The sequence below is a fragment of the Melanerpes formicivorus genome, unplaced genomic scaffold, assembly GCF_026170545.1.
Source record: "Melanerpes formicivorus ecotype bairdi unplaced genomic scaffold, bMelFor1.0.p_v2 SCAF_13, whole genome shotgun sequence".
NCBI classification, from domain to species: domain Eukaryota; kingdom Metazoa; phylum Chordata; class Aves; order Piciformes; family Picidae; genus Melanerpes; species Melanerpes formicivorus.
In genome coordinates this window covers 4,667,662-4,689,383 of record NW_027142365.1, presented here as the reverse complement: position 1 = coordinate 4,689,383, position 21,722 = coordinate 4,667,662, and the positions used below count along the sequence as shown (strand labels likewise).

At 42.7% G+C, this 21,722-nt stretch overlaps 1 protein-coding gene across 4 annotated transcripts in view; it reads right to left on the bottom strand.

Moving 5' to 3' along the window:
• Nucleotides 1–21,722, bottom strand: part of CTDSPL (CTD small phosphatase like) — a 91,288-nt gene that overhangs the window by 29,430 nt on the left and 40,136 nt on the right. For 2 of the 4 annotated variants that reach the window (XM_068145912.1, XM_068145914.1), the window contains exons 2-3: nt 8,994–9,148; nt 1,791–1,823 (exon numbers count right to left, since the gene is read on the bottom strand). In XM_068145912.1, coding sequence (XP_068002013.1) covers nt 1,791–1,823; nt 8,994–9,148 — 188 coding nt within the window. The remainder of the gene's footprint in view (nt 1–1,790; nt 1,824–8,993; nt 9,149–21,722) is intronic. The other 2 variants (XM_068145913.1, XM_068145915.1) reach the window with 1 other exon arrangement.

Genomic DNA, 21,722 nt, shown 5'->3' with positions numbered 1-21,722 from the left:
TGCCTTCTCCAAATTTTGTTCTGTCTGAATTTCCTTTCCTTAAGACCTACACCTCTTATTTCACTAACACCTAGTTTCACTCTTAGGCAGAGTTTTAGTCCAGGGGAGATGTTCTGCATTCAAGTAACTACTTGTAGAGCAGCTACAGTCACCAAACAGAATCTGGCAGGTATATAAGAGTAATTGAGAAATCAGTTACCTTCATATACCCAAAGATACAGACATTTTGCATGCAGGTGCATGTGTGTATAAGTACATACACACATGCATGCAAACATATGCATGAGCCATATTAGAAGTAAGGTTGCATTAGAAGTAATAGGTAAGCAGAAGAGAGTCATTTCTAACAGTTCAGTAATGTCCAAGGGAAAGTGGTGAAGGAGGGAAATGATCTGCAGAGTTTGAGCAATCTCCTGGCATTACTGCAATGCACAATGGACAGGGTTCTTACAGGAGGCCTTGTAAGGCTGGACTACATGAGAAGGAAGGGAAGGAGTTAAAAAAAGTGGTGTCTTGGGGAATACTCAGGCCTACAGGGCTACCAAGTATTTCTGTGTCAGTAACTCCACACATCAGCACTGCTACTCACTGGAAAACTGCAGTAACAAAGTAGTATAAAGAGCAAAGAAGATTAAAAAAAAATAGAAAAGAAAAAAGCACTTCCAGTTTTTCCAGTTTTCAAAGGCCTGCATCTTCATCCACATGAACAAGTGAAAAACAGAGAGCAGGGTTTTTTGACCAAAAAAGGTTAAACTCAATTCAATCAAAACCTTCAGCTTAAAGAACTTTTTTTTTCCCCCTCCTTCCTTTTATTTACTTTTCAAAAATAATTCAGATGCCAAATGGCATTCCAAGTCTAATCCAGGGAAGATAAACAACAGTATTAAGGCCCAGCATCTGACACTGAGAACATCCCCTCATGTCCTCTTCTCTTAGCTGGGAGAAGAGGAGACTCAGGGGTGACCTTATTGCTCTCTACAACTACCTGAAGGGGGGTTGTAGACAGGCAGAGGTTGGGCTCTTCTCCCAGGCAACCAGTACCAGAACAAGAGGACACAGTCTCAGGCTGCACCAGGGGAGGCTTAGGCTAGAGGTTAGGAGGAAGTTTTGCACAGAGAGAGTGATTGCCCATTGGAATGGGCTGCCCACGAAGGTGGTGGAGTCACCATCACTGGAGGTGTTCAGGACGCAACTTGATGGGGTGCTTGGTGCCATGGGTTAGTTGGTTGGGTGGTGTTGGATGATAGGTTGGACACGATGATCTTTAAGGTCTCTTCCAACCTGGTCTGGTCTGGTCTGGTCTGGTCTGGTCTATTCTATTCTATTCTATTCTAGTGCAGCATTGCAGCTATGGGCACTGCACTCCTTGTTTTCCTACTGTGACTTGTTTCAAACAAATGATGCAGCTTCAAACTGCTCTTTTCAACTGGAATATAGGGGAAGATCAGAGGCAAAGGGTTTTGTAACTGTGTCCCACATGTTGATGATGAGTCACCTTTTGTCTCTATTGTCTTAAGTGCAATCAACTTGCAGACTCCTTGCTTTTCAGAAGGATAAAAATTCAGAACTTCACCTGCTGGAAACTGCCTAAACCCCAAACTCTTCTCTCTGGCCCCTGTACAAACAGGCGCAGTTCAATTCATCTCCGAGCATAAAACATTGCAGGCAGAACACAAAAAACCCCTTTTGTTAACATGCAACACCGAACAGACCTGTTAGACTGCAACATAAAATGAATCAAAGCAAAAGTTATGGAAGTTATTAAAAGAAAATGGGATAAAAATACATACACTTGGTATAGGCATGACCTGCATCTGGTCACCCTGGGGAAAAAGAAAAAAAAATCACTGTAAGGGTAATGGCTTTTAAAGAGTTGAACAAAGGTCTGAAGCAGTCAATGTAGCACTCAAACATCTGAAATCAAAAGTTCAAAGTATTCAGGAAACCAGGGTAAAAAAAAAACCAAACCAAACAAAAACCAGGATCTTGCGTTTTAGTTGCTGAAATGGTTGGTTAGTGTACTGGCATTTCATGGGGTTTAGGAGACTGGGCTGGTAAAACTCATGCTATGGTTAATAGGAGATGATAATAAGGAAGTACCTGTATTTACTGTGACTTTTCCAGCTTTTAAGTTGCACTCCTGGGTGCACCTGTCCATTTTGACTGCAGCAACAAGAGGCTCAGCAAGGCAGAAGCCCGCTCCTTGAAGCTGACTTTGAAACAGCTGCCTCAGAAAACACCTCATTTTCCCACAGGTGACAGAAGAATGTTTGAGAAAAACCATGATGATGATCAACTAATCCAAGGAAACCCCCTTGCAGTGGGATCACTATCAGTGTTCTTCCCATGGTCTCACTTTTCTGTTGTGCATGGGAGAGTGGAAGGCAGTCTTGGTCAACTTGACCTTTTCTTTTCAGCCTGGGGCCCAACACATGGAGGCAAAGACACTTTCATTTACAGTTTCCAAAAGGAGAGGCTGGCCATAAGGTCACCAACTCAGTATGTAAGACATTTTGGGAAGTGGGAACTGTATTTCCTAATCTTTCTAATTTGTTAAAACCAAGTATTTGTTTTCTGGTGGGCTCTGCATGTCAGCAAAAAAAGAACCTGACCTTTCTAGCAGAGACAGTGCTTTGGGAGATGATTTTATTCTTTAATTACATAGACAATACAGGATCTGACTAACAGCAGACTGACTATATATTGAAAGGACTGCCTTCAACATTAAGAACATCCTCTTCCAGCTGATAAAAGTCTTGTGCCCACTTGTTTTGGAGTCTATCATAAGTGTTGAGACATCCTGCTCTGGCACGGGGTGGGGGTGGGGTGTTGGACTAGATGATTTTTCCAGGTCCCTTCCAAGCCCTAACATTCTGTGATTCTGTGATCACTGACAAACAGAAGTAATTGACTATTATTTTTAAAGCCCTCTTTTTATTGCTACAACAGCAGTCATTTTCACTGAAGTTTGAGCAAAAGCCAGAGAAACTGATGAAGTGCTAGAAAGCAGCAATTACCATGAACTATCAAGAAGTTTGCTTTAGTGAGAAGCACTTGATTTCTATAAAAACAAACACACACAAAACGTGGCAAGAACCCAAAGCTTCCTCAAGATGACAGCAGAAAGAATTATAATCCAGTCCAGTGTGTTAATGTCCTGTTAGTGGAACATCATACAAAGTTTGTGGGCCATTGGAGTGGGTGCCAGTTGGATTATCCTGCCTGGGATGAAGCCATCAAGGAGATGGTTATGCATGCAGAGCATAGATTGTGGCCTTTTGATTGGCTTTGTTTTAAAGCTGATGGTGTTTGTTTCTAGAGAGAATAAAATGCAACTGGAGCTCCTCATCTGTCAACAGATGAAAACAGTATACAGGAGGCAGAGCTCTACCCACAGTTGCAGGAATAGGTTATCCTGTGGGCACAAATAGAGCCACGTTTCACATCAGCTTCTCCCCCAGACTTGAAGAAGCATCACTGTGGTGCAACGTGCTTTCTGGTTTGGGAATCTCTCGAAGCAAGAGCTGCACCTCATGGTATTACTGTTAAGCCTGACTTCCACGGGAATCCAGAATTTAAGTTGCCTGAAGGACTTGCATTACTCTTTGCTGTGTTTTTCTTGCAGAATTTCTTACATCATAACCCAAGAAAAACAAGCCCATTTCCCGAGAGGAACCCTAACAGCACCTATCCAAAAATCAAAATGGGAAAGATGACAACTGGAAAAACAAGCAGGAAGATAAATGCTGGTAAAGATTTAGTGTTCAGGAACAGGCACATGTGTTTTAAAAACAAGCCTGCTATGGGAAAATTTTTCCAAGTGTCCTCCCTCATTTCCTGATAGGTTGGAACAGGAAGGGAAATAGGTCGTAACGCTATCGTTTGAAATAGACGACAGATGACCGCATTTGTTGAAGTCTTTCCATGAGCTCCTGATGCTGGTAACAAGATAAAGTTGTTCCTAGAATGCCAAAATTCCCCCATTGTATCGCTGAGATAACCCAGGAACTGATTTGTCCAGCTGTTGAAATCAGGTGGGTTTTTTTTCATGGCCCAATACATACAGATGAAACGATAAAACCTGCCTTTCCCCTTAGCCACTTCATTTTGAGAGTCGCATTTTCAGCACTGTGACCCTTCACTGATGCTGTCTGTCTAGGATCACCTAAAGGGAGGGTCAATGAACATCAAGTGACAGGCCACACTAGTTTGCTTTTATGAGAAGGGTCTGTATTCAAAGATAAGGAGCTGTCTCATTTTGAAGAATAACTCCTTTGGAGAAGAAGCTGATGGAAAGAACAAATCTATCATACTCATTACTTTAACACAAAGCTTACACTAGACCATGACAGGTGCTTGAAAAACAGTAACAAGAGTTATTATTTGACTCCTTCATGGACTCAGAATATTGAGCTTTGTTTTGCAACATAGAAAACTTCTTGGGAGGCAAAGAAGGTCAGGAATGAGCATGCAGAGAGAGGAACCAAACGTAGCTATGCAGAGGGGATTTTGTTGTCTAAATAGACCTGCCATATCGCACTCTGATGCTGACCAAGAGAACCAAGTGCTAAGGATTTTCTTGCTCTGATTAGTGAAGGCTAAGCAGGAGAAATGCACTCTTATCTACATTAATCTCTATTATCTCCTTCTGCACTGGAGGCTGAGACTGGTTTCCATGTCTGTTTTGAAAGCATGCTGTTAGTTGTCGCCCCATCAAAGAGCCCATGCTCATGCTACTCCTCTACGTGTCTTCTGACCTCAAGGTAGTGCTTGCTACAAGGCATTTGTCTCACTTTGGTGAACCATATTCACATGGGATAGAGAAGATTCTTTTTCCTGCACTGTGTTATAAATAGAGATTCCTGAAGCAGATGAGTGTTGGAGACATGACAATAGGTCATCAAAACAGCTTTCCAGCATCACTTTGGAGATGACAGCTTCATGCAGCAAAAAGCAGTGGTGAGGAGGAGATGACCTTTTGCAGTGGTTAGGATGGGGTAGGTGGAAATACAAGGACTTGACCTTTCTGGCTTCATTCCTGTAACAGGGAAAGCAAGGCGAGCAGCTGCTGCCCCCAGAATAAACCTCCTCTTAATTGTGCCTTCTTCCCTATTGAGTGTGGATCAAGAGATCCTCTAATGCAACAAGTATAAAACCCCCATGCCTCCTTCATGCTTCATCTTGTTGAACACAAGCCATCTCCCTGACTTTGGAAACAAAAGCAAAGATGACTCTAGTGGAAGTGGGCTGCAAGTGAAATAGACTTGTTAGAACACCCACCACAACTGAAGACAAAGGGAAGAAAGAGTGAGGCTGCATCTAGCTGTTCTCATCTTGATCTGGATCCCTCCTTGAGGCCTGCAAATGAAATCTGTATCTGGAAACACTTCAAAACCCAGGTAATAAACCTACCCAGGGCAAAAACCAAGCCAACAACTTATGCCCAGAAAATGCACAAATTGAGTAAAGCTGCTAACTGAAGAACAGGAAACTGAGATCTGAATTTGTTCAGAAGAGAATAAAAGGCAATTCATTCTCCCAACACTCTGGATTTTAAAAAGAAAACCTGGCTGGAAGTGGTGGTGGGCTACATGCTGCTGAGGAAGCAGGACAAAATTTGCAAGGATTTCCTGAGGCTGAACATTGTGTGCTGCCAGTGTGACACATCTGGCTCAGCATCCAAGCTGCAGGCAGGCTGTATACCCACTGTAACAGGTATTACGTCCCTGTGCTGCACTAAATAGCTGTCACTTTTAAAGAAAAGCTAACATACAATAGTTTCAGTAAATACAAGTTTTATTATTGAAAAAGATGTATTGAAATCTTAAGAGACAGAATGGACCATGCATTACCAGTGTTAGAGTCACACTTGGACAAGCAGCTGCTCTGTGAGTAGAAGGTTTAAAAGCAAAAATACTTCAAAGAATTATTTGGGGCTTTTTGTTTTTCTTCCCCTCCTAATGGAATAGAAGTTAGTGCTCAAGAACCTTGTTTAGTCAAAAGCATGCTCAGTTTGGTGTCTTCTTCCAATCCTCTGAAGGAGTTGATATGACACTTGACTTGTCAGGCATAAAGTCACACCATTTGGTAAAATACTAAATGAAGCACTGAGTCATCTGAAACACTGATTTCCTCTTTTCTAATACAGCATCATAATAATAATAAATGAACTGCACAACATAATTACTCTGAACAAAGTTTCAGAACTGTGTTTGCAATTACTCTATGAAATGCTCTGCCCTGCTTTCCTCCTGCACAACAGGTTAGCATTTAAAGAGCTGAGACCCTTAATTAGAGGGAAGTTAGCTTGTCACTTCAACAATATGCCAGAATCAGAGAACCAGCAGAAACCAGCAGAAGCTTTCTCTGTTCCTTTCCTTCCTCTGATGTTTTTATCACCAGTTTTCAGGTAACAATTCTACTGAACAGTAAGAACAGAAGAAAAGTGCATCCATGGTTTCTAAGGGGAACTATTTAACATGGTGCAGTTCTCCATTTCTGACTTTGAAGGGTCACAACACATGAACTGACTGGGCCCATGGTCAGAGGTCACCTGTGATGTGATAAATAAATAATGAAACACAGAAAAGAAATAGCAGATATAAGGTAAGCAGAATTTAAACTATTCTAGCCTGGCAGGCAGTAGAATGCAAGAAGAGCTATAATTAAACAGCAGAGGAGTTTAAGCAGTGTGTTGGCAGCTTTCTCTTCTATCCTAAAGCAGGTAGTTTTGTCATTCTTGGATATTTAATTTCACCAGTGTAGAACCTTTGCCTCACTGTTGCATATACTTACTCCCAACTGACTTAGCACTTCTGAATCTAGACAAGATGCTCAGTCTAACCTGACCAAATCCAAGCAGCCTGCAGAGCTCTAACCCATAGAACAGAACAGAACAGAATAGAATAGAATAGAAAAGAATAGAACAGAACAGAACAGAACAGAACCAGACCAGGCTGGAAGAGACCTTCAAGATCAGCACCTGCCTGACAGTGTATTGATCTGCAAATACATCCACATCTTCAATAATGCTGGGTTTACTTTCCTTAAAAGATTTTCCTACTTTCATTAACCATATTAGCACTCAACATAGAATTAGTCTTTAATACTACATTTCAAATGGAAAATGTCACAGATGTATTTGCACTCACTTAAGAACTACCCAGAAGCTTGGCTATACCTGATTTCCCCTACAGAGCTCTGTAGGCACCTGAGTGCTTTTCATTCTGTTTGAAGGAAATGCACTCAATTACATTAATTCTTTTTAACATATTCCTTGAAATTTTTGCTCTTTTAAGTTGTACTCTGGTAATTCTATGAATTCTGTGATTTGCATCTTGAGCTCACATCTAAGTACTGCACAACTTCAAAACTGCTAAAGGAGGTAGCACAGAGTGAGGATGTGTGAACACACATGCAGCTACTTGCTCAAGGTATAAGATATATTTAGAAAGTAATTAGGTATTTTACAAAATGCAATCTGAAACCTAATGACTCCAGACTATTTTAACTCACATTTTGTAGAGAACAAACTCTTCTTTGTGTGTTTTTGCTTTCTAATCAACTCCCATTTTCTCTCACCTGTAATTGCGCTTGTAGCCTCACTTCTGCATGGTGGAAAGGGAAATTTTGCTAGCTTCCCATTCCTCCTGTTTCTCAGGTGAGCGTGCTCATACATGCTACACGATACTCAACTTTCTCTTCAGCACATCCAGGCAAGATTTCCCTCATTTCAGTCAATAGAGACCCTGGCTAGCAAGAGAAGTCTAAAAATGCACATTCGATTTCTGGTGTTGGCAGAGGAATTCTCATTACGCTTTACCTCTGTGTGAACAGTCTCAGCATGAACTGTTGCAGTTCAGCCTTTACCTCCACATGTATTCTAAGTCTCCATCATTTCAATTTGCTTTCCTGTCCTCTCCCCTCCCTCACCAAATAGTTCCTCTGCTCTCTTTTCAGCTTTTCAGAATTCAAATGTAACAAGCAAAATTCAAACCAAAATGGACTGGACAAGGTAGGCAAGAAGTCAGCTTCCTCAAATGTGAAATATTAGTGTGAAGAGCAGAAGGGTGAAAAGAGAGAAGCATCTCTGTTCCTGTTGCTATTCCCCATCATGAATACACATGCATTTGCATTCTCAGTGTCCTGGAAAAGTGTGAGGGGAATAGTGTTTCAGTTAAGAGTGGAGCTTTGAGAGTGCTGGAAACCACCATGGCATGGGAAAGGTGGCATTCTTGTGCTTGCTACTGAAGCTGAACTGAACTGAAATTCTGCAGTTTTATTACACAACCGCTCTCAGTGTTATCTGATGTAAAAAGAACACAAAAATCACAACACAGAAGATTTTTTATGAATACAGCAAAGCAACATAATTGCTAGAAGCCAGTGAAAGCGACATGCTGCTCTTACATGCAGTGCTTTGAAGTGCTGCAAGTTTGTATCGATTCATTTGACTTAGTAGGTAAACAGCACTTAATAACCAGAAAAACAGCCAAAAGATGATACCTCTGAGCTCAGGATACATTAAATATAGCTGAACTGGTTGGAAAAGAGTTCCAAACAATTGTGGTTCTCCCCCTTTCTGAACTGTTTTTATGTCACTGAAAACCCCTTCAACTGAGACTCAAAGAGTTACCACTTACATTCCAGTGAACACATTTTAACCTTTCCTGTAGTTAGGAATGAGAACCAAAGCTAAAGGCAACTCAGCACCTGAACTTTTATGAGAATTCCACTTTTTTTAGTGTTTTCCTCATGTTTTAAATGTTGCTTGCATATAAAATATATATTGCCAATGCAGTTCATTGAAGAGTTAGTTTAAAACTGCAGTGGAGCAAATAAGTGGTAAGGATTCACCATCAACCCAAAACTCCCCTGGAACTCACGTTCTCCATGGGAGAATCTATTAAGACAAACCTTCAGCAGAAGCACAGAGTTAAACCTGGGTTACAGAAGATTGATAGGACAGCAAAAAAAAAGGAAAAAAGCCTGACCTTCTGAAGTCCTCCATTCTCCTCCACCAAAGGAGGAAGTGCACTGGTGCTGTTGGTAGATGGTGGTTCGACATTGTAGTCACGAAAGCAGCAGAATAAGGTGCTAAAGATACTTCGACTCCTCTGCTTCTTCAAGCTGATATTACATTGGGACACTAAGGGGAAAAAAACAAAACCAGCAGAAAAATAAATTCATGTAGCACAGAGCTTTCCAGAGCAAAATGACTGAATTTAAGATGCACAGTTCTTACTTCAGAAGCCCTTCTTGAGGATTACGATAACCTTACAGAGAGTTTCTAGCACAGTGAATCACAGAATTGTTTTGGCTGGAAAAGATCACTAAGATAATTTAGTCCAACCATCAATCCAAAACCTATCTGGTCATTAAACCATGTCCTGAAGTACCACCTCAATGTGTTTCCTGAGAACCTCTAGGGATGGTGACTCCACCTGAGCAGCCTCTTTCAATGTCTGACCAAACTGAGACCTCCTTTCCCTCCATCTCAACGTGTTTTTCACTTGACAAACTCACGTGGTGACGTTTGCCTATTACTAACCAACCTGGATTTCTCTGCAAGCAAAGGTCTTGCCATACTAAGACATCACATTAAGAGTTTGCCTAGAAATATCAAAAGTAGGTACTGTAAATCACATTACATTGGAGGTTTTCAGGAGGAGGCTTGATGGGGTGCTTGGTGCCATGGGTTAGTTGTTTAGGTGGGTTGGATTGGTTGATGATCTTGAAGGTCTCTTCCAACCTGGTCTGTTCTATTCTGTTCTATTCTATTCTATTCTATTCTATTCTATTCTATTCTATTCTATTCTATTCTATTCTATTCTATTCTATTCTATTCTATTCTATTCTATTCTAAACTTGCTGCTAAAATGTTTCTGGAGACAGGAAGCAAACAGGTATGCCCTAAACCACAAGAGATGCAATAAATGTTATGATACCCAGGCACATTTTCTAGCCAAATATACAATTATGTGTGGAACATTTAATCTCCTGCAAGGGTCAAAAAACACATCTGGGATGTTTCTCAGTTTCCTCTCTTACTGTTTGTTGCTGGAGGACAAGAGAGGCAACACAGAGGCAGCATGGTGAGCTGCAATGCTGGCTGCAGGAACAAGTCTAGGGAGAGTAGGACTAAATAAACAAGAGTCCTGGCCCTTCTGTTCAACTTGATTACCTGTATACCAGGATAAAAAACTCCAAACTGGTAAAAAAAAAATTGCATACAGCTCAGTGAGAGTAAGAGCAGCATTTTTAAAGACTAATATTTGCAGATGAAACCAACAGTTTGGACAAGAGAAACACAGAAGATATCTAGAGATTTCCCTATGAGTCAAACTCAGCCTTTAACATACATCGAAACATACTACAGTAAAATAAAACAAACCAAGGTGAAATAAAGTAAAATAGACCTTGAAAAAGGTTTTAAAATACTTTAAGTAATGCTCAATTTGATCACCAAGTATTTTAATGACCTATTGTTAACTATAATTATTTGTTTCCTATGTTGGAGTGCAATATTCAAAAGCTTTAGCTCTCTTCCAGGGCAGGGACAGAAGCACAGAACAGTGGGGACTGGAACAGACCTCTGGAGATCATCTAGTCCAGCTCCCCTGATAAAGCAGGTTTGCCTGCATCAGGACAGGCAGATGCACCCTTTTCATCTTGTGCCTCTCATGCAGGCCCTTTTTCTTTGATGTTTATCTATACCACTGCAACATATGCTACTGAATGCTATCGCTACTCAGCTTGTTAGCATCATATGGTTAACACAAGGAGAGACAACCATGTCATCTGGCTTGTAACTAACTGCTTTACCACAACTGTTGCCATCCAATCAACCACTGTGCATGCCAGAGCCAGGTATCTCCCCCTCCTGTGCTGCCTTACCTTAGCCAGGAACAGCTTGTCCCCTCCACTGAGCAGCAGAATATTTTGGACTATAGGTATTAATGGTTTCCTTTGCAGAGTCAGCAAATGATTTAATTTAAGATACATGTAAACAAGCCTGAACAAGTGATATTTTTTGTCTTTGTTTTTTTCCACAGCTATGCAGCACCATATCTTAAAGAGGCAAACTTTAAAAGGTAGATTATGCTTAGTAAAGAGGATGCTATGGAGGCACATCCATGGCCATCCACACAATACACAGGGTATTTACATTCTGCATTAGAAGGAACAACAGACTCCCCCCATCCCAAAGCTAGCAGGTAAGTGATATTCTTAGTCACTTCCATTATACATCACTCTGTAACTCCCCATCTTTTCTCCCTTCTCAGAGTATTAGGGAACTACCACAGACATTGACCTTCCTCCAGATAGTCCAACCATATCAAGTGCAACCAAGGCAACTGGCAACAGAAATGCAAACAATGCAATTATTGATATACAAAGACCTGGGTATGAAATGGAACCAGTCTCCCCTGGAAGACTCAAGGGATGCCATTGTGAGCAGGGACACACGTGTGCTTTGACAAGGAAGCACACTTGGAGTCAACTTTTCAGTACCTTCTGAAAACAAACAAAATGATCTGATTCTGTAGAGTGAGCCTAAACCAGACATGAATATTTTCTCCTCTCAAAGCACTTGCAAGGTGTCCAACAGGCAGTTTTCTGTTCTCCATACAGCACATATTTGCCAAAGACTTTTCTGCCTTAAGGGAGTGAGCAATGCTTAGGTTCAGGTATTAATTACCACAGCAGCAGCAAAACCTCAACGGGTTTCATAACCTGTCACCATTTACACATTGCTCAGATAACAGAACAAAGGCAGAACTCTGCACAGATTTGTGTGTGTCTGTGTGTTCCAGGAAATGTTTCATTACTTTGAAGGCATTGGTAAACTGAAACCCATCTAAACACTGCTTCTCAATACTCCAGTTGAAGAGAAACCATATGTCAAACTCTGGCCACGGGAGGTGTAAGTTACAGTACAGTTACTTCGTCTCACAATGTCACTTTTCTGTTTGCAACAAATTTGCACACACATGCCCTGAGAAACTCCCCAGTGGATACCTGTGCAGCTAGGAAGGAGCTTTTCAAAACACCACTCAAGAAAACTTGTGTCACAAGCACTAACAAGTTTGTTGCAGTATCATCCAAACAAGAACAACTTCCTGACCCTAAATGCTGAACTATGCTGAAATTAAAATGGGAAGCACAACGCTGTGTGTCCTGGGTGTTGGTCTCTTCTCCCTAGTAACAAGTGATAGGGCAAGAGGAAATGGCCTCAAATTGCACCAGAGGAAGCTTAGGTTGGATGTTAAAAGAAACATTATCACTGAAAGGGTTCTGAGACACTGGCACAGGCTCCCCAGGGAAGTGCTGGAATCCCCATCCCTGAAGGTGCTTAAAAGGCTTATAGATGTGGTGCTGAGGGACATGGTGTAGCACTTTGTAAAGTTAGATAATGATTAGACTCAATGGTCTTAAAGGTCTTTTCCAACTGAAATGGTTCTATTGTTCCCTTCCTAATATGCTGTAGTTTGTTTTCAGCCTCTGCTTAAAAATACAATGGCAAACAATGCCATTAGAATGCTTAAAACAGAAGGTCTTTTCCAACCTTATTGATTCTATGATTCTATATTATGAGCATTTATCACAAGCCTTTCCTTTTCCTGGGCTTCATAAGAATGTAACATTAGATTTCATTCTGCAACCAATTTTTATGGATGAAAGAGTCTTCCCGCAGCCAAAACTGCAGTGTACAATAAAGTCCAGGTTGCATCTAGGCTGGGTCTGAGGTAGGTCTTCAAAACTGGGTCCATTTCTATGAAGTTAATAAGAAAAATGTTAGTGCTACGCACAAAAACCTAATCACCAAATGTCTGCACAAGAAACATTGCAGAGTACTTCTGAGCTATGTCTTTGGAAAGCTGATGAAGGCAAACAGCATGCCAGGTAGAACTTTGCCTACACCATGTGATGTTTGCCCACAAACCTCATACTGCTGAAGATGGGTGGTCTGGAGACACAAACAGCCACATCAACAGATCACAGGAAGAAGACCCAAATTTTTAAGAGAAATTCTGCCCAGGAGAGAAGGCAGGGATGCTGTGTGGGCTCTGCTGACTACCGCTTCATAAAGACACATGTGAACAAGAGATGCCTGAACTCATCTCTAGTGAGTCCTCAGAGCTAGTCACATCTTGCTGCTCTGAGCCACTGTTAAGAGTATGTCCATCAACCAAGGCATGAATCACAGCAGTTCCAATCTCCCTGGCAGAGGCAGGGACACCTTCCACTAGACTCAGTTGCTCACAGCCCCATCCAACCTGGCCAAGAACACTTCCAGTGAAGGGGCATCCACAGCATCTCTGGGCAACCTGTTCCAGTGTCTCATCACCCTCACAGGAAGGACTTCTCAGGATCTCAGGTAGTGATAGAACTAGGGGGAATGGAATGAAGCTGGAGGTGGGGAGATTCAGGCTGGAGATGAGGAGGAGGTTCTTCACCATGAGAGTGGTGAAGCACTGGAATGGGTTGTCCAGGGAGGTGGTTGGGGGACCGTCCCTGCAGGTGTTTAAGCCCAGGCTGGATGAGGCTCTGGTCAGCCTGATCTAGTGTGAGGCGTCCCTGCCCATGGCAGCGGGGTTGGAACTAGATGATCCTTGTGGTCCCTTCCAACCCTGACTGATACTATGACACTATGAAGAACTTCTTCCTTTAAATCTCTCTTCCAGTCCAAAATCATTACCTCCTGTCCTGCCACCATCCTTGTGGCAAGAAGGTCACACTCAGGCAACATTTCAGCTATTTCCCAACTCTCATAATCCTTTTTTCTTATCTTTGCACCACCTCTACTTCCTGTTTTTGAGCAGGAGGATAGGGACTAGAACCACACACATACTCAGGATGAAAGGACAGCTCCACAAATACATCCACATAATACTTTCCCCCCCCCAACCCACCCCCTTACTATTAAAATAATGCCTAATACCTTATTTGAGTTTTACAAGTGAGCACTGAGCTAATGAGATTATTTCAGAAGGTCTTATTATAACTCCAAGATCTCTTCATTGGCAGATATTTCAGGCATGAGTGCAAGTGTAAGTCAAGAAATCTTTTCTCTTCCCTTGCAGAAGATTTTACATGTATTTACACTTAATTTCATCAGCTATTTTAGGGCCCAGTCATTCAAACTCATGATGCCTTCCTACAAGTCTTCACAGTTCAGCTTTAAATCTATATCCAGATGGATGTATTTGCACACACATTCACATACATGCACAAACAAATGCACACTGCTTTCCATTACAAATTTTGTCACTGATTTCCTTATTCTCTTTTCCATATGGCTCAATGCTATGGTGAAGAGCAGACTGCACAGATCCCTGCTTAGCAGCTTCCCCAGGGATCCCGTGGAGGTCTGCAAGAGCCTTCAGTGAAACACTTTGTCAAATTATCTGGATTTGTAAAAGATTATTTGCAGACAGTCAGAAACAGGAGCACAGCTCTTCTTGCCTTGAAGGGAGCTCCCTCTGGTGCAGATTTCCCCTGATTTTAAGTGCAGGGTCTCACCTGCAGTTTGCAGACACTATTCCCAATGACGAGCCTCAGTGCCCATCACCTGTGTGCAGGTACCTGCACTGCTTGCAGGTACCTTCATTCTGGAACTGCTTCCAAACTTCTGGAAGCCAAAGACAGCCCACAGAAATGTGCTTGCTGAGGTTCTAAAGAACCCACAGCATTACTAAGCCTGGGAAGGATTCAAGGAATGATAAGGCACGTTTTAAAATAGATTTGGGAGATCTTACTGCAGTCTCTCAGTACTTAAAGTGGCCTATAAGAAAGAGAGGGACAGTCATCTTAGCAGGGCTTATTGTGACAGGACAAGGAGTGATGGTTTTAAACTAAAAGAGGGCAGAGATTTAGACTAAAGGAAGGCATTTTTTACCCTGAGGGTTGTGAAACACTGGCCCAAATTGCCCAGAGAGGTGGTAGATGCCCCATCCCTGGAAACATTCCAGGTCAGGTTAGCTAGGCCCCTGAATAACTTGATCTAGTTGAAGATGTCCCTGCTGAATGCAGGGAGGTTGGACTAGATGACCCTTAAAGGTGCCTTCCAACCCAAAACATTCTCTGAGTCTATGAAATTGCTGCAATCACATAAGCTTAAATGGAAGATCCACAACCACAGAGGGTGGTTCTACAATGAGAACAGGAAGAAAAGAAACAATCAGCAACCCTCAAATATTGTAGACTAATGTTAAAGTAGAAATTAATACAACAGCATGCCAATACAGCAATCTACTGTACCTTCTCCAACCTCCTCTCACTCAAACTGTCCTTTGGAGGCAGAAGAGTCACACTGCTGTGCTCCCTCCAGGATAGTTTCAACAACAGCACAAGTTGCACAGTAAAGAAAAATACTTTCCCCTCTTGCACTGTATTCTAAGAAAGTTTAGTTCAGGGTTTCTCCCATGGAATTTTGCTGTAGTTGTGTGAAATTGCAAAACCAGATTGCTGTGTAGCCATCAGACAGCAAACCCCTTGCTGCTGCAGGAAGCCACCATGGGATGATTGGAAGGCTCCTAATTCAGCCCATCCCTCTGCAGTGCCTGAGTGAGCTCATTACCTTTGATTTTTTTCCTAATTAAATGAATGCAAGAGCCAGTTCTCCCAAATAATATAAACTGGATAATGAAGAGACTTTCCATGCACTTACAGATGAACTTGCTAAATGCAAGAAACTGAACATCTGCGTGCCGTGAGCTCGCCGCTAATAGGTTTGTTTAGAATGCAAAAGGGAGAGACCCGAATCAGAATGAAGTGGCCTTAAACAAAGCCATTCTTCAGGATTTATGCACCATCAGAGAAGCATCATTTCTCAGCCTTAAGAGGCTGTATCTGATCTGATTAGAAAAATAAAATTTTATATCCTACATGACTCAGGACAGAGACAGTCAAGCAGCAGAAACCCCTTAAACCTGCTCATAATGCTCCTGTTTTTCTCATGTATTGACCAGGATGGAAATGATTTTGCAGCACTTGGTGGCAAACCTACATGGGATGCCCACAAAGCCTTGGGTTTAAGGGCCATCTGCATTTTATCATTGAAAGGTTTCACCTTCCATGAAAGCTTTGCAGAAAAATACAGCAGTAACAGCACTGTCACATACCTGGAACTGCCCACAACTGGCTTAACCTTCAAACACATAATCATATTGCTTATATTCAGCATGATATACCCCACAATTATCTTCATTTCAGTTGAAGCTGGCAATATCTCTCCTTCCCAAAACATAATTAAATAAACTTAAGGTTTGGGTTTTTTCCACTGGAACTATTGCTTTGAAGGGAAGAGATCCCAGATTAGTTTAGTGAAATGCAAAATCTTTCCAAAACATTTAACTCTCCTTTCCCCACCAAATCCTTTCCCATGCACTGCAGTGGGAGTTTGCTCTGGAGGGAGCTGATTGCGTGGCTAGAGGCCAAGGGGCAGGGGTTGATCTGCTGGAGGGTAGAGAGGCTCTGCAGAGGGACCTCGACAGGCTGGACAGATGGGCAGAGGCCAGGGGCATGAGATTTAACACATCCAAGTGCCAGGTTCTGCACATTGGCCACAACAACCCCATGCAGTGCTACAGGCTGGGGTCAGAGTGGCTGGAGAGCGGCCAGGCAGAGAGGGACCTGGGGCTGCTGGTTGATGGTAGGCTGAACATGAGCCTGCAGTGTGCCCAGGCGGACAGGAGGACCAATGGCATCCTGGCATGCATCAAGAACAGTGTGGCCAGCAGGAGCAGGGAGGTCATTCTGCCCCTGTGCTCAGCACTGGTTAGGCCACACCTCGAGTCCTGTGTCCAGTTCTGGGCCCCTCAGTTTAGGAAGGAGGTTGACTTGCTGGAGTGTGTCCAGAGAAGGACTATGAAGTTGGTGATGGGTTTGGAACACAAGCCCTATGAGGAGAGGCTGAGAGAGCTGGGGCTGCTTAGCCTGGAGGAGACTCAGGGGTGACCTTATTGCTCTCTACAACTACCTGAAGGGGGGTTGTAGACAGGCAGAGGTTGGTCTCTTCTCCCAGGCAGCCAGCACCAGAACAAGAGGACAAAGTCTCAGGCTGCACCAGGGGAGGTTCAGGCTGGAGGTCAGGAGGAAGTTTTACACAGAGAGAGTGATTGCCCATTGGAATGGGCTGCCTGGGGAGGTGGTGGAATTGCCATCACTGGAGGTGTTCAGGAGGAGACTTGATAGGGTGCTTGGTGCCATGGTTTAGTTGATTAGGTGGTGTTGGGTGATAGGTTGGACGTGATGATCTTGAAGGTCTCTTCCAACCTGGTTTATTCTATTCTAGTCTATTCTATTCTAAAAGCTTAAATAGGTGAAAGAGGTAGAACCATGGAGAAAATAAGCAAGTAACTTATTTTTACTGTTGAGATAATCCCTTATCTTGCTTGATCTGTTTAAAGTAGGTCATTGCACTTGGATCTGAATGAAATGACAATATGATCTATGAACTTCTATGAATTCTAGGAAACGCTGAACATTACCCTTATTAACTCATTCCATGATGTCCTGGCAAACAAGCTCAGAAGTTGCACCTGTACAGTAAGACCAATTATGCAAGCACAGCTTATCTCACTCAGAGAGAAGTTATCTAGTGACTATCAGAAGAGTTTGCTTTCCATACCTGAGAAAGTCCCATAAAGACACGCTTTCATGCAGGACAAAACAACAAAAACCTTGGGGATGAATATTAATTGAAGACAGCTAAAGCTGTACAAAGGCAAAACACCTCTACCTAACCAAACAAGGCTTTGGAAATATTTTTCTTGCAACAGCTTAAAGCAAAAAAAATAAAAGTAAAAAAAAAATCTTCTTTGGCCCTACATAAATAATTTATCACAGTCTTCAGATCTGGGTGGATTAAATACCTGCCCTTGGTTATTGGATGCTCATTTTCTAAGGATCAAAAGCAGGGAAATTCTGAAGTCCCTTTCAAATACTTGACTGGCAACTCAGCACTGCTCCCTCTGTGCAATGAATATCTCCAATGCATCCTGAGATACAGTCAGTACATTTAAAAACCCAGCGACTCTACACAGAAGCCTCTTAACTGACAAGGAGGGTTAATGAAAACCATGAAAAGGCTCAAAATGGCACAAAACCCCAACAGGTCCCAAGGCAAATTCCCAAACCATAAAGCAGATGGGGCACTTCAGCCTGCACAATGAGGTTTGGTTGGACATGCATATGATGGCTTAACGTTCATATTGCATGTGTCAGCTTCACATACAAGCCCTGAGTTAAACAGCTGTGCTGTCTTTCAGTCTTGCAGTATTAAGGAAGAGGGTTGCTACCAAAAAATAATGCATCAATAATTACCAACTCTGCATTTATTCAGACTGAAGGCAGATCCACTGCTGCAGAGGCAGTTCTGAGCAAAACACCTTCAAATTCACGATGAACAGCCAAGAGCTTGGCCGCTTCGTTTCCTGCCTCAGCGCCTCACAAGCTAACAGGGCCACACTGAGACCACTTCCAATTCTGAAAAGCAGCACATGTAGATCTCTGCACCTCCAAAGGACTGGAAAGTAGGTCTCCTTGTGATCCAGGAAGGAACTAATTAACAGCACTTTCTTTTTTTGTGCCTGTATGGCTTGCCACTAGGACAGCCAGGGACAGGAGATGGATAAGAATACAAAGGAGAAGTTAGGAGATGTCTACTTCCAGCAGCACTCCAGCAGTTCAGCCAGCCAGATGATCCAGGCAGCTGCTGTACCTTTTGTCTTCTACATTCAGAGCTGTACAGTGCACAACCAGGAGCTGAATGTGCCCATCCAGTCTCACTTGGGTTATCTCTTGAGCTAGAGAACAGCCTTGGCAAAAGTGATTAAACTTAAAGGCTTTTACTTTCTCCTTTTCCCCTTTCACTTCTGAACCAAAATTTGTGCAATGCAGAAGTGAAGCTTCAAAACAGTTTCTGGTCAAAATAAAATACAAAGAAGGCAAAAGCAGCTGGGTAGAAAACAAAGCTAACTGAAGTATGTAGGCAGTGTTATGGAGATGTATTATGCTACAAAATAAACAACTTTCTGCAGTGACATTAAGGCCTCATTGCTCTCTACAACTACCTGAGAGGAGGTGGTTGTGAGGTGGGGGTTCATTTCCTCTGCCTAGTATCATGTAGTAGAATGAGAGGAAATGGCCTGAAATGGTGCCAGGGGAGGTTTAGGTTGGACATTAGGAAAAATTTCTTTAATGAAAGAGTGGTCAGACATTGGAATAGGTTGCCCAGGGAGGTGGACTCACCATCCATGAAAGTGCTCAAGAAACATGTGGGCATGGCGCTTTGGGACATGGTTTAATTGCCATGGTGGTCTTAGGTTGGCAGTTGGACTTGCTGATCTTAGAGGTCTTTTCCAACCCAAACAATTCTATGATTCTGTAAGGAGCCATCTCTCTGTACCCACAGTACCTCAGAAGGTTTAATGGTTAGTCTTGGCCACAGTGATCTATGCAGAATGCAGAAGCAATATGCATAGAATCCAACGCGCTGAAAGCTGAAGCACACCGTGGAGATTCCCTTTTCAAAAACCCCCTCCTCTTCTGCATTAAAACTGAAGCATTTCTGCATTTGCTGCAGCATTTCTCTGTTGTTTGAGCAAGGACTGAGCTGCTGGAGCTTTTCCCAGCAGCGAGGTTTGGGGTGGCAGTTGAACAGGAAATACTGCGCAGTCTGTGCATGCATCGCATTCCTGTCCCGCCCCGAGCGGGCGGCCAACAAGCCAACCTTTCTTCTAGTAAAAGAGAAAAAAAGAAAAGGCAGACTGCACAAAGTTCACCAGCAGATGTGGCCTAGGAATCCAAACCAGCCTTTTCTGCTGATAAAAGGAATTTGATGTGTTTGCAATGTCGGTGTCATGCCCTGGATCTGTGAAGCTGGATCAGCAAAGATCTGGAAGCTTAAAGATGCAAAATCTGCAACAGTGAGTTGCTGCAGGGTGCTGGAAGTGAGCAGTAACTGCACATATGTCAGGGCGTTGATTTTAAGAAGGTTTTGCCAGGTATTAGTGGCAGCTTGCAGTCAAGCAGCAACAGTCAAGCAGAACTGAATGTTGTGCAGCAAAAAAAGAACTATTCACCAAAAAGGGAACTGCTCTATTTCCATTTTATTTTATGTGTGGCACTAACAGAGAAGGACTCGGCACTGAAGTTTGCCTTCAACCATAAAGTAACAAACACGAGTTAGTAACCAGAACATGTGTTCTTGTATCCTGACTCTTTTGAATTGCTCCCAGGTTGGCCTCTGAAATCCTGGAAGCTATTTAATAATAATTTGCTAAATACTTGGGAGGGAAGGCAAAGGAGAAACAAACAAATGGAAACACAAGCAGCACACGGGGTCAAAACGTCTCTATCTCTGAGTTTGTTAGTCATGGCTGATACCCTCTGGCATCAGGAGGGGATTAGAGTCAAAACGGCAATGAAACAAATGTAAACAAGCATGTGTTTATAGAGCAAAAGTATGTACAGTATCTGAGCTGCTCTGCCTTGGATTGTGCTTACATGGAACATGATGGGAAAGGCAGAAAAGAACAAATCGCTGAGCGCTGAGTAGCTAAAACCCAGGCACAACAGATACGAGCAAGCAACGTGTGGGCATCCGGAGCCATCACACAACCAAAGCAGCTAAAGCTTTCCTCCAAATATTAATTCAACTCAAAGCTGGCATAATTTTAAACCAAACAATCACAAAAAAAGTAAACATAAAAAAATAAATCCCTAACCAACCAACCAAAAAAACCCAAACCAAAAAAAAAGGCAAGCCAAAAAACCCCAAGCACCAAACCAACCAAACCCCTCCAGTCTTAAGAAGCAATGCTGATCAAACGAGAAAGTGGAAAACAAGCTGAAGAATACTGCTGGGCACCACACCTATGATCAGCTCATTGCCCTATCAGGTTTGTTCAGTTCAATAAATGGATGTTCTGGGGTTCCTCCCTCCCCCCCTTCCCTCCCGCAATGACTACATTTACAAGCTGAGGTTGTGAAATGAAGTGAAGCTCCTTTCTGCCTCCTGCCACTAACAGGTTGCCTCAAACACAGGTGACAGTTCTGGTACTCTTTTTGGCTTGAAAAGTATGAGACAAGTGGTTCAGCAAACTCAATGCAGAAAAAAACTTCTCCTAGACTTTGCCTTCAAAAATTCCACTGCAACCAAAGCCTTACCAAAACCTTACTCATCTCAGCATAAGCTTCATTTACTTGTCCTAAATATAGTTAAAAGATGTTCCCATAGAGACAGCAACATTCCCAACTCTACTTTCTGCAGCAAATAACTTCACTCAAGACATCAAATCTAAAGAATCAGTCTATTTTTGCAGTCTATTTTTGCTTTCCCTTCTCTTTCCTAGGAACAGCTCATCTCAGTGTGCCCAGGTGGCCAAGAGGGCCAATGGCATCCTGGCCTACATTAGGAATAGTGTGGCCAGCAGGAGCAGGGAAGTCATTGTGCCCCTGGACTCTGCTTTGGTTAGGCTGCTCCTTGAGTACTGTGTCCAGTTCTGGGCCCCTCAGTTTAAGAAGGACATCAAAACACTTGAACGTGTCCAGAGAAGGGCAACAAGGCTGGGGAGAGGCCTTGCACACAAGCCCTATGAGGAGAGGCTGAGGGAGCTGGGGGTGTTTAGCCTGGAGAAGAGGAGGCTCAGGGGTGACCTCATTGCCCTCTACAACTACCTGAAAGGTGGTTGTAGCCGGGAAGGGGTTGGTCT